Source organism: Leguminivora glycinivorella, chromosome 23 (assembly GCF_023078275.1).
Source record: "Leguminivora glycinivorella isolate SPB_JAAS2020 chromosome 23, LegGlyc_1.1, whole genome shotgun sequence".
Taxonomy (NCBI): domain Eukaryota; kingdom Metazoa; phylum Arthropoda; class Insecta; order Lepidoptera; family Tortricidae; genus Leguminivora; species Leguminivora glycinivorella.
In genome coordinates this window covers 2,641,121-2,654,628 of record NC_062993.1, presented here as the reverse complement: position 1 = coordinate 2,654,628, position 13,508 = coordinate 2,641,121, and the positions used below count along the sequence as shown (strand labels likewise).

At 36.5% G+C, this 13,508-nt stretch overlaps 1 protein-coding gene across 1 annotated transcript; it reads right to left on the bottom strand.

Annotated features, from left to right (window-relative positions):
- On the bottom strand, positions 1-13,093 carry LOC125238174. Its single transcript, XM_048145449.1, has 17 exons — positions 10,693-13,093; positions 10,279-10,511; positions 9,791-10,070; positions 9,407-9,520; positions 8,848-9,025; positions 8,108-8,237; positions 6,476-6,674; positions 6,016-6,184; positions 5,671-5,744; positions 5,068-5,586; positions 4,765-4,949; positions 4,012-4,171; positions 3,633-3,746; positions 2,853-3,566; positions 2,367-2,666; positions 1,836-2,029; positions 1-1,303 (listed from the first exon to the last, which is right to left on the bottom strand). The coding sequence occupies exons 1-17, from the start codon at positions 13,091-13,093 to the stop codon at positions 647-649; spliced, it is 6,621 nt and encodes a 2,206-aa protein (XP_048001406.1). The 3' UTR covers positions 1-646.
- Positions 13,094-13,508: the final 415 nt, after the last annotated feature.

Genomic DNA, 13,508 nt, shown 5'->3' with positions numbered 1-13,508 from the left:
ATAAAGAAAAAAAACAGAGAAACTCAACCCTTTGAACAACTGTCAGAGTAACTAATGATATTTTGGAAATTATACATATCAGTGAAAGGTTTAAAATGACTAGAGAATAAGTGCGTGTGTAAAAATATTAGGTACAACACAGCACAGTGTCACACATTTAGTTTTTGAAGTAGATAAAATAACTTTGAAGATAGACAAACACCTATATTCTATCAAACAAGTTTGTCAGTAAATAAGAACTAAGAAAACTATAGGTAACCTTTTCTCTAGCACCCTAAAGAAAAGGATGCATATAGTTTTCTTTGTTCTTATTTACTGACAGAGTATAAAATAAATACACCGCCAGTCATTTTTTTTTCATGGCAATACTGATTGTATAGATGTAGTGCAGAAAGCTTTTCGTTCGTGTTTTTACGGAAACATTCGTATTTGTTATCCGAGTTTAGACAGTGTTAATACATCTTGTACTGAGACTGACTGAAATGGCATGACACGTTCGTACGTTTCCCTAAAAATACGAAGCAAAATCTTTTCACTCTACACATGTAGGTACTCGGTATCTACAACGATTTCAGTAGCGACATCTATTCTATCCTTTCAGCCTCCTCATTATAAGCGTGTTTTGTTTTATTTCACTTTTGGTAATCTATTTCTCCAAAGCCTTATCAATGCCTAAAGCTATCTTCATTTCTAAAGTCATCGTCTCGTCGACTCTTTCAAAATCGTCCTCAATGACAGTTTGGTCCATACAGTCTTCAAACAGCTCATCTTCTCCCGACAAATAACTTGTCACATCAGTTTCTCTGCCATCCTGACTAGTATCATCCTCGTTTTCCGGATTATCTTCACCTTTGCTAGTGCTTTCTATTTGATAGTCTCCTTTAGCTTGATAATCATCACTTGCTTTATCTTTATCAACATCAACGTCAATAACCTTACTTACTTCAATACTGGTACCTGCTGCTTCAGCATCACCTTTACCATCATTATTGACTTCAACGTTGCTCGCATTAAGTTCATCATCATGAAAAGACTTATATTCAAGATTAGAATCATCAGCAATTCCAGAATCGTCGCATTCTCTAATAGCATCTAGAGCCACGTTCATAGCAATATTGCCATCGGTGATGGTTTCTTCAAGGTCTAGAGATGTGTCGCTAGGTAGAAAAGTGTGGTCATTATCATCGTCGATTTCGTCGTCAGAGGGAGTGGCTTGGATGTATGAGGGGACGAAGTTGCCAGCTCGCCAGGCTTGTTCAGCCACGTCCATATGGGCGGTTAGGATATGGGATATTACAGGGAGCTGGAAGATACAGAATACGTTAAAATACATTTTGTAGACATGAAATTCTGAGCAATACATCTTTGAACGTACATCGTACACCCACGAATTTATGATAGCCTATATTATTTTAAGCAAAAACGATATCATTTAGTCGATTTCCGTAATAATTAAATATAGCAAACGTATAATAGCATGCAGCCGATAGAAGGAGAAACACGCAATACATAAAATGACAACCCATACTGACAGATATGACTGTGTCCAAAATCGAAAGAAGAGGGAAATTAAATATAGGAAATAGACCCTGGGCTCTAAACATCGTTTAATTCAGCTGATGAGTGAACTCTAAAATTTCTGTAATTTTTTACAGAAGAAACAAATCAATCACACAGTCACAGTTTCGTTTTCTGCCAACCCCTTATTTGCCAGAATTGGCACTGAAACTTGAGTAGTTTCATGTGCTCTGCCTACCCCTTCATGGGATACAGGCGTGATTGTATGTGTTGTATGTGTATGTGTGAAACAAATCAATATATGAAAAATAACTCACCGCATGATCCTGCATCTCTTCAGTCATATGTTCCAACAGAACATTGGTCTGATTATCAATCTTGCCAGCGTGGCAAGTCAGCACGTCGTATTGGCGGTACATCTCCCGTTCTTCGTAGTGCAGAGTTCTGTCTAGTATCTGGGTTGCTACTGACTGCTCGATCCGAGCGTTTTCGGATACGTCGGAGTTTTTACCTAGTAAAAAAACAACAATCTTTATCACAAGATTCAGTTGGAAACTTTGCATTAGTTACTTAAACTTTGGATTACCAGCATATATCTTCAGGAAAGCTGACCCATCCCATGTGGCCTTAGGAAGAATCCTAGCAAATGGAAACATGGCCGACTTATTTCATTGGCCCTTAGAGGAATAACAAGATTAAAATGCAGTGCAAGATTAAGATTTGAACATAACATCCTCTAATACATGGCCCTTGTTAAAAGTTGATGTGTTGAAACCGATAAACTTTGTGTCCACGTGGAAAGAGAGAGTCGAGCAGTTTATCGACCTACAATATTTTAAATTTCTAACCTTGAGAAGGAAACCGATTATCTTCATAAGAGTTAATAGCGTCAATGATTGATTGTTTAGCTTCGCCGCGATCTACAAACATCATGTTGTTGTCATACGAAGTAGAAGCAGTTGGTACAGGCTCTCGAGCTGGAGTATCATCTGATTCATCATTATTTCTAATCGAATGGTCCTCAATTACACGACTTCCAGATGTTTCTTCATTATCGCGGTGAACAACAGGAAAATCTACATTAGATTCATCAATAGATGTGTCGATGTCATGTACATGATGGATATCTTCGCTGACAGTGGTATCGCCTGCAGAATTAAATAAGATTTAATGGCTTGACGTCTAATCGGCGATCTTAAAAGTAACTTAAAGACCTAACCTACGAATAGCTGTTTCATAAAATTAACATAACACTATAAACTTTTAATTATTTATAATACATTACATTACATATACTCTTTAGTAGGTACTTGTTTTTATTTTTATTGTCTTACCTTGTGATTTTAATATATTTTTCTGCTCTTGGTCAATCCGCACAACTGCAGCTTCTAATAACTTTTTATCCTCATAATCAGTCACAACTTCATGTACTGTAGTTACTTCTTCTCGTGTCTCAATTTCAGCTGTTTCCACTTCATAAGTACTGACTTTATCTGTCTTGTCTTTTTCAACGCTCTTAATGTTTTCATTGATAGTTTTCAGTGTCTGTGTTTGAAGGGAGATGCCCTCTTTCACTGGCAATGTTGACTTTTTCACGGGCTTAGTAATGCTCTTACCAATATTTTCTGGTCTTACTCTTGTAGGTTTCTCATTTGCTATTTTTGCTTTTTCGGGAGCCTTCTTAAGAGGTTCAGTTTTCTTCAGCGGTTCTCTTTTAATTACTTTCTTAGGATCTGTGGGTTTACCTTCATTTACAGCGGCAATAGACTGCCGTCTAGAGACATTAGCTTTAGTAGTTTTGTCTTTTTCGATAACGCAAATAGATTTACGTGAACTGATCTTCTCATCTTTTTTGCTCTTGTCATCTCTAATACTGATCCTTCCTCTAATCGGTCGATCAACGTTACTCTTCCCAGTTGCATTTGCCGTTTTGGCTCGAACTGTTTTAGTTTCTTTAGGTTTAGTAATTTCCGGCTTCTCTTCGTCTTCAGTAGTACCGCTATCCTTGTCACTCGGAATATGTATTGAATCAGTATCACATGATGACGCTGTAATTTTGGATATATCACCAATTATTTAAACAATAAACAAAAATATAAATAACCCATACGTACGTTCTGAATCGATCTTCTCTTCTCCAATCTCACATTCGACTTCTAAAGGTCGATGATCAATATACTGAAGTTGAATGGCTCCAGGAACATAAGTGAGTTTAATTTTCGACTCATCTGCAAACCAGATATTTAAACAAAAATTAAGTGAAATAAAGTACTATCTTTCTTAATAACAAAACTACCGTGAGACACTGACATATTAAACATAATATATAAACCGGGTGACTCACGTGCACGAAGTCGAAAAACGCTCGACATGTTTCGGTTCGTAACGAGGAGCATTTTCAATGAGCTCGCGCGATGCCGATGGTATCAGTGACCCGGTTTACATGTTTAATATTATCTGTCTGTGATATTATAATATTCTTTTCATTCTTACCAGGTTTTTCTCCACCAGTAAGCTGGCTCAGAGCGACTCTGTCGTAAGCGTTGTCGTGTCTGTACGTCGTGTATTCGACCTTCTTCGTTATTTTGTGAGCTGGGACCACATCCTCATGCTCTTTGTAGAAGTCATCCATGGGATTCTTGAGGTACAATTTCTGAACAGCGAAAAATATATTGAAGATCAAGCCGATGAATCAAATAATTGTCAAATTTCAAAATTAGAAGAAATTTCAGATTTGTAAAATACACAATGTTGTTAGTTAATCTAGTACAGGACCTACTCTGGTAGTTACACTATGAATTGTAATATTTATGTCATCAGTTAATAGAAATTTGACCCTAACCATCACATGGTGGGCTGCAAGATACAGGCCTAGCCTAGTTTGGCGTCCACCGGACATTGCCTGTGTGTAAAACTTTGTGTTTTTAATTAATACATTTACTTACTTACTTACTTTACATGCTCCCAAGTTCTTGGCCTAGTGAACAATTTATATACTTTACTAGCTTTTGCCCGCGGCTTCGCTCGCGTTAGAAAGAGACAAAACGTAGCCTATGTCACTGTCCATCCCTTCAACTATCTCCACTTAAAAAATCACGACAATTTGTCGCTCCGTGTTACCGTGAAGGACGGACAAACAAACAGACACACACGCTTTCCCATTTATAATATTTTTATGGATACTTATGTGTTCACTGGTATACTTAAACAATATGGTTTTAGTCAACTATAATGATGCTGTGTTACCATAGGATCTACAGGTGGTTCTCCGCGCGCTATTCTCGCTTCTCGTTCAGCCATATCTCGGTCCAATTCAGCAAATATCTCCAGGTCTTCAGCACCTGGCTTCAAATCCTCATCATCGTCTTCAGGGTTATTGGAGTTCACACTTTGCATGTAGTTCATGAGAGAGACACCTTCACCTGCCGCAGCTACAATTTAAACCAGGCTAATAACTATTGTTAAAGGATGACTGTTCCTGCTACCTACCTACGTACTACTACAAACATTGTTTATTGTCAATAGATTTTGGTCATAGACATAACTCACCACTTTGTCTTCTGTCCTCAATACTTTGACCTGGATTTCCACTCGATGCTTCCTTCGCAGTTTCTTCTGGCTTACTATCTTCCTGTTTTTCATTATGATCACCCTTTCCAGCAGTGTCAGCTTCGGATTTTTTATCATCTGATTTATTTTCATTGTCATTTTTAACATTGTCGCTTTCTGTTACTTCATGTTTTATTTCAGATTTATCGTCTGACTTGATTTCTGTTATCGATATCTTTTTGAATGGTTTCTTAGCAATTTGATCACCTGTTGTTTCTGCCTTAGCGTCTTCAGTGGGAACCTTTTCTTTGGCAATTTTTTTATCATGATCTATCACTAGATTATCTTCTTCTACAATACCAAATAATCTGGCAGTATGTAATCCAGATTTGTCTGTCTCTTCTTTAACAACAGCTTCTTTAGGTTCAATCATTTCAATTAACGGTTTTTTCTCAGCCTTAATATCTTCTACTTTATCTTCCTCCATAACTTCTTCTATTTTAACTTGATTTTTGTTTGCTGAAATAATATTATTTTAAAACATATTTTCATTCTTACTTTTACTTAATTCAAGTTGAGATTAATGAATGATGCAAATTATACCTGGTTTTTGAGGTTTTCTGGGCTGGTTGCCGAAGAGTAAGTTGTTAATACTCTTGAAATCATTTACAAAACTCCTGTAAAAAAATCAACCCGTTCTTATTTTGGACTTTCAGAAGCAAGAGGATAAACAAAACATGTTGATTTAAAGCCTGTGCAAGTGTATACTAACTACCCGATCAGATGCCAAGCAGCTAACGATGGATAGGTATAACATGGACGAAATTAATCTAATATTGAGCAGCGGATAACTTATGAAAGCCGAATTGAAATATTTTCAAGAAAAGTTTAATAATTCCGATTATAAAAAATATCTCTCTGACTAGAAATTGTTTACCATCTACTCACCCTGCCTCTGGATTCTGCATCTGTACCTTCAAGTCTCCCCTGTAGCCATACCAGTAGTCGTCAAGATGCTGTTCAGACACTGGAGGCTTCGGTGGTTCGTCCTTGATCTCTTGGATGTAACGGGAGCCTCGCATGAAGGGAGACCATTGGATGTCAGTGGTCATTGCACCTATTTGTGGAAGTGGAATTAACGTTAGATAGTATATTGTTAGTGTAGGTGAAGAGTTGAAATAAATTTGTCAAAGCGATTTAATGTTGAGGTTTCCGTAATGCCGGTATTCTGGAAAGGCTAAAAACATTTGCTATTTTTAAGTTAATTTGCTCACGTATTGTTTTGTGCATTGTTCATATTTTTCACGAGTAACTTAAATAAGTAGGTACGGGTATGTTGGTGCAATCGATACTTCTTGATTTTATTATTCAGCATTTAAGTACTCTTGTCTATTAAGTAATTGATTACCATTATCCTTTTCATTCTTTTTGCCTTCATCCTCGCTATCCTCACTATCTTCACTGGTAGAATCATCAGCTTCTGAGCCGGAAAGCATGTCGTCTACTACTCCTTTGGCTTTTACTTCAATTGGATCAGATTTCTCTGATTTGGATGCAGCTTCCAGTTCTTGCACTTTCGGTTTTATCTCATCAGTGGATTCTTCTTCCTGGTTGTTAGATTTGAAATATTATTTATGAACTGAAATAGATATCGACGACAAGGCCCACTGGTGGCCGAGCTGGGAATCGTTTTTTTCTTTTCAAAAGGCTATTACTAAAAATTTGCTACTGTGTTGAAAGACCTGAAAATATAGTCGCAAATTTCCTAAGTAACAATGGAAATATCAAGATTAGAAACAACCGTTTGTTCCTGATGGAATCCCAAAATTCTCATTCCGATGCATTGGAAAAATTCGTAATTTCAGAAACTTTCGACAAAAAACTAAAAACTTATAACATACAACAACAACAACAACAAATCCACTTTATTGCACAACCTCAGAAATGTACATAGGAACACACACATTACAATAAATTTTATTACAGAGGTAAACAACAGGCGGCCTTATCGCTAAAGAGCGATCTCTTCCAGGCAACCTTTGTAGTGGAAAAATGGTATTCATAATTTTAACTAATTAGGAGGTGCAAAAAAACTAAATTAAAAGTAATTAATTGTAGCTAAAAAGCATATACCTACATAATACATATAATACCTACACATACATATACATACATACTACTTACATATTATATACCTACATACATATATTATAATACATACAATATTTCGTGCCAAACGTGTAAGTGGAGAATTTACAGAGACACTAATGAAGGGACAAATAATAGTCTTTCAGATGGGATTTAAAAGTAGCAAGGGATTGAGCGCGTCTCAATTCGACAGGAAGAGAGTTCCAGAGCCGAACAGCCCGAAAAGTGAAAGAAGAATTGTAGAATTTGGAAGAGGAAGGAGGAACAGAGAGAAGCAAGTTTTGTGAGGATCTAGTGGAGTTTAAATAACTGAAACGTTCTTTTAGGTAACGAGGTGTGGTGGGATTAAAAAGTATATTATATAAGAGACAAAGAATATGAAAATTTCGTCGAAAGCGGATTGGGAGCCACTTGAGTTGCGCGCGGAAATGAGAGACGTGGTCAAATTTACGCAATCCAAATATAAACCGGATGCAGAGATTTTGTATTCGCTCTAGCTTGCTCAGTTGCTCCTCTGTGAGATCAAGATAGGAGATGTCAGCATAATCCAGTATCGGCAGAAGAAGAGACTGTGCAAGCGCAACTCTGGTGGCGATTGGCAAGAAGTTACGTAATCGCCTAAGAGAGCCAACAGCAGCAAACATTTTCCTACTAACCTCGCCTACTTGAGGTGCCCAAGATAAGGAGCGGTCCATAACAACACCCAGATTTTTCACTTGATGTGATAAAGGAATCTGGACACCGTCGAAGTATATGGGAGTAAGATTCGCAAAGTCTACTCTGGGAATGAGTTTGCTACTGCCAACAATGATGACTTGGGTCTTCTCAGGGTTCACTTTCAGACCATGACTGGTACTCCATTTTAGAATACTACTTATAAACAACTTCTTACTTTAGGAGGTAATCCTAACTTCTCCCTTTCTTCTCTCTCCTTCTTGTCACGCTCTGCTCTCTTCTCGTCACGCATGCGTATCAGGTAACGCACGCTCTGCATGGTTTTCTCATGGTCTTTTGCTATCCAGCTGCAAAAACATAACGTTTCAAGTTTCAGTCATGGTTTAAGAACTCTCCACTCATTTCTTGACCTTGACTGTTAGGTACCTTACGTCAACTATGGTCTATTAAAAGAAAGCTTGCATTGAGAATTGAAAACTTTCTTCTTTGGTCGATCAGGTAGAAATTACGAAAGATTTGTAGGCGTAAAGCATGATCGACTGTACCTGTTCATAAATATTTTGATTTTGGTGCTTTTCAGTGACAGAAATTGTTGGTAAGATTGTTGCTTAATTTCATAATTTGATATGTTATTGATCAGAATACTTTATAATATAAAAATCAACTATACAGGAACCAGTCTGCCTTCTGTATCAGTCATACATCAGCGTCCTTGCGTCATCCAAACTAATATTATAAAGGCTGCTGCATACAGGCTGGGGAAGTGTGTCTCTGTTTGTTTGTCCGTCTTTCACGGCAAAACGGAGCGACGAATTGACGTGATTTTTTAAGAGGATTGACGTGATTTTGTCTCTTTCTAACGTGAGCGAAACCGCGTGCAAAAGCTAGTAACTCATAAACCAGTTAAGTCCTAAAATTACATCCGAATACCAATTTACGAATACGAATCCTACATACCGTTTCCTCTCCGCGATTTCCTCGTCAACCCCTCCACGCTGCCACGCCTCAGCACAGGCGCGGTCCCGAGGGAACACGGGTCTGTTGTCAAGATTCAGCAGCTCCTTCAGGCGGAGGGTTAACGTCTTCCGGTAGGCAGGGATGGAGCGGATTACTGGATTGCCGGTTAACACCAAAACTGGAAACAGCACAATATTTTGATGGTCTGAGCGAAGTAAGAATCCTTAGCTCCATTGTATGGTTCAAGAACTTTCATACTAGTTGTGCTCGGCAGTCAGCAGGATAGGTATTTAATATTACAGGCAAACACTTTAATCGTTCATAATAAATTACGTAAGTATGAAAGTTAAAGTTGGACTAGTTGGAGGTGAAGATTTTGTGAAATCATAAAGGAAAGAATCAACGACTGAAAAGAGTTGATGATCTGATCGGGATGAAAATACGTGTTTGATATATACTACTTATCTGGATAAATCAAAGTTACTCGTATTTTCTGTCAAGCACGCAGCCAGTAGATTATAGAGCAAAAGAAATTGGACATGTTAAATTTCATAAAAACCTTTTAGTATTTTCATAGCCTCAAGAACATCCACGATAAGAGGATCCTCAATGCGATTGTAAGAGAGGTCCAAGACTGACAGATTGTTGCAAGACTTTAGCTGCTCCAAATCACCTAGAACATAAAAAAAATTTAGTTACAACCAACATTACATAAAATACAAATGAGGCGAAAGTAAAATCAGCTGAGGAGGCGAAAATGTCGACCTCAAAAGATTTTACCTCCTAGGATCTTTCGCTTCTCAAGTGCATGTTGCAAAAAAGATAGATCTTTCAGTAAGTTGATCATGATCACATCAGATCAGTGCACAGGAAAACAGTCAAAACTCGTATCATGGAAAACTGATACATATTATGAAATACTGGCGTTACAAAGTACACTTACTGACAGAAGAAAGCATATTATGAGCAATACTCAAAGTATGCAGATCCGGTACCGCGTCTAAATTCTCAATCTTGGGCACAAAGTTATGATCCAAATTCAAAGTGTCCAACTTCGGGCATCCCGTTAAATTTTCGATTTTCTTTATAATGTTGTAGTGGAGATACAAGCATTTTAATTCGGAAAGTGTATCAAGGCCTTCTATGCGTTGGATCCCATTGTTTTCCAGAAAAATGCACTTTAGACCAGTATATTCTTCCAAGTTTTCGATCCTGGAGAAACCCTGAAGAAAAGGCAAAATATGAAATATTTTGTCAAGATCGTTTATAGTTCGTAGTATCGTTTGTAGTTTATTTTAAAAATCTCGTTTTCGTTAACGAGAATGTCTGTTGCAGGATTTCATATTATGTCTAGATTTTGTATACCGTAGTTTTGACAAAACTATCTCATAGCACCTACCACTTTATTAATGATGTCAATGACAATCTTACCTTGAAATGCAAGTACAAAATATCATTCAAGTACGGAGTGGAATACAATCTGTGCTCCTTGCAATGCTTCTTGATAAATTCCTTCGTCATCTGTGGGCCTCTATTCATTTCTTCGAGTTCCTTATCTCTCTTTTCCTTAATCAGTCTTTTCCTTTCTTTCTCCTTTTCTTCTTCTTGTTGTTTCTTTTTCTCTGCTGCGAGCTTAGCCCTTTCTGCTTGAATGTCTTCATCGGCTGTAAAATTGAACCAAAACAAGTTAGATAACCATAAATGATCCCTTAAGCCATTTTTTTTCACTTTATATTCATATTAAAGGAACTGGAGGTACAACATTTTCTAGCTGAACATACCATCGAAATCATCGAATATCTAAAGTAGTTTGATTACTTTTATGGCTATAGCATAAATACTTACATTTAACATCGCCGATGCTTGATTCGTCAGCTTTTTCTGGTAAAACTTCTATTACATGTTTTCCAGCATAGTCTCCTTGTGCTTTCATATCGACATCATTGGCATCATCTTGACCTTTTCTTCCATCTCTTCTTAGTAAACTATTAGCCAACCGTAGAACTTCTTTATTATCTTTCATTTTATTTTTGATGTCACACAAAAGGTTGTCGATCCTCTTATTACGTTCGATATCTTTAACTTTTAAATCAGCTAGTTTTTTAGCTAAATCGCCTTTCGGTTCAAGATCAGTATCCCATAATTCTTTACGTCGTTTTTCAGTTTCTTCTTTTACATCTTTGCTATCTTCTTTTATAGGAGCACTGATTGCTTTATCTTGACAATCATCTTTCACCTTTTTCTCATCTTGCTTTTGTTTAGATTCTTGAAGTTCCTTGCTTAAGTCGCGCAGCGACTGCGTGGGATGTAGAATGCTATTTGATTTTTTCATCACTTCGTCAACTTCTTTAATAAAATCTTTACATTCTTTACTTCGCATGTCATATCTTTCCTTACTTTTGTTAATTCTATCTTCATGACCTCGTATTTCAGAGTTCAATTTACCTATGGCGCTAAATATTGAACCGATATCAGCATCTGTTACAGAGCTTATTGCCTCATTCTTAGCCTCCCCTTCGTCCTCATCTGTATCATTAGTTAAATCAATTATTTCAGTAACATTTGTAGTTTCTGGAAGCTGTTTTGATTTTATAGCGCCTTCGTCCTTTAGCTTCTGATATGCTTTTGTTGATTTTCTAGATTTTTCTAGTGCTTGATTCACATCATTGAGCAATTCGTTCATGCTATTGAGTTTATTTGTTATATCTTCACGAATCAAAGTACTAAGATTTTCAGCACCTTCAACAATGTTTCGAGCTAAATGCTTCATTTCGTTGTATTCCATTTCATTATTATCTATATTTTCATCGTTACTTATTTGTAATATACCTTCCAGAGCATTTTGTAGAGTTCGCTCCATTCTTTCATCAAAACGCTGTGTATTGGAAACCGTATTTTCCTCACTTTTATCATTATTATCACTTTCTGTTATTGCTTCAACTGCAATCACGTCACAGTTTACATTTTCTGTTATTGCTGCAACTGAAATCTGATCATTATTATCATTTTCTGTTATTGCTACAACTGCAATCTGGTCATTATTATCATTTTCTGTTAGTGCTGAAACTGCAATCTGATCATTATCGTCATTTTCTGTTATTGCTGCAACTGCAATCTTCTTATCATTATCATTTTTTGTTATTACTTCAGCTTCAATTTTGTTGTTACTTTTAACTTTTGCTTGATCAGATTCTTTCGTCATACAACCTTTGTCTAACAGCGTATTAATATTTTTGCAAGCATTTTCTGTATCTTTTAGTCGTGTTTCAAACGTTTTAGGTGTGTCCTTTGCATCATCAGTAAAATTAGAAATAATTTCTAGATCACTTTTTATGCGTGTTGAGGTTTTAATGGTGGCTCTCTTAACTACAGCGTCTAAATCGGGCGATACTGGGTTGGAAATATTCAATGCTTCATTAATGGCAAAATCTTCCTGAACCTCTTGCATAGTTGTACGTTTAAATTCTCCTTTAACAACAAGACTAGACGATTCTTTCAAAATTGGGTCTGATAAGTCAAGTGTCTTTCTGTCCTCTGGTTTAACATTAGGATCGTCATAATAATCTGCCATTTTGCTAAGCATGTCCTTAGTTTCCTGGAACCTTGTTTCATAAGACTTGTCAGTAAATTGACTTACCATATTCTCAATAGCTTCAAGTTCTTTATCTTCTGTGTTAGTATCTACATTTTTATTTTTAGTAGACACTTTCACCTCTTTATTCTTGTCGAGTTTGATCTTATAGTCTGTTACCGACTGGCATAAAGCTTGCATGTTTTGGTATTTTATCTTATTTAGTTTTTCTTTATCACCTTTGGCTCCTTCTAATTCTGTAGTCATATCAGTGTAACTCGCTATATGTATGTCTTCTAGAGGGATGGACATACCTTTATTTTTGTCAGCTTTAGACACTATTTGAATTTGGCGCGCCTTTTCTGCAATGATCGGGTTGTCATTTATGATCATACGAGCTTGTTCACTTGTCAGTGGCTTCGTGTGGTCTTCGACATTAGTGAAAGGCTGCCCAGTCATCACTTCATATTCAGACCTTATTCTACCAGGGTATGATGCCGCTATATAAGGCCTATCTTTAAATTCTTTCAAGGTAGTTAGTTCGTTTTCGATGGCTTTCTCAATGACATCCTTGGGCAGGTTGGCATTTTTAAAGAATATGCGTAACTCTTCTCTCTTTTTTTCTATATAAGCTGCTTCACTCACCGAATTGTCCGAACTACCGGGTTCTTCCATTTTGACTTACCTGTTTTTTGAATTATTCGTAATTATTTACTAGTTCACCTTGACACTAATACATTAGACGTAGACAAACATCTTCTGCTTATGTATTTCCATGGTTACCTATTTGAATCTTTTGTTTGGTCGAAATTTAAAAATCTCTGGATAGAACAGGTTGCTAAGGGAGTCATTGAGGTTGATTGCAAGAAGTGTTATTGTATAACTCTGTGAAACGAAACGCGCAATGTAGAGTAGGAATAGAATAGTATTAAATGAATAAATGAAAAAAACATAAATAAATTAACAAATAGTTATAATAATAAAGTCATAAAATTAAGATTCTTTAAATTATGATTTAATTTTTCCAAGCTCAATATTTGCTCAAAATAAAAAGTTGCTAATCGATTTATAAAGAACACGTAGCGTAGAA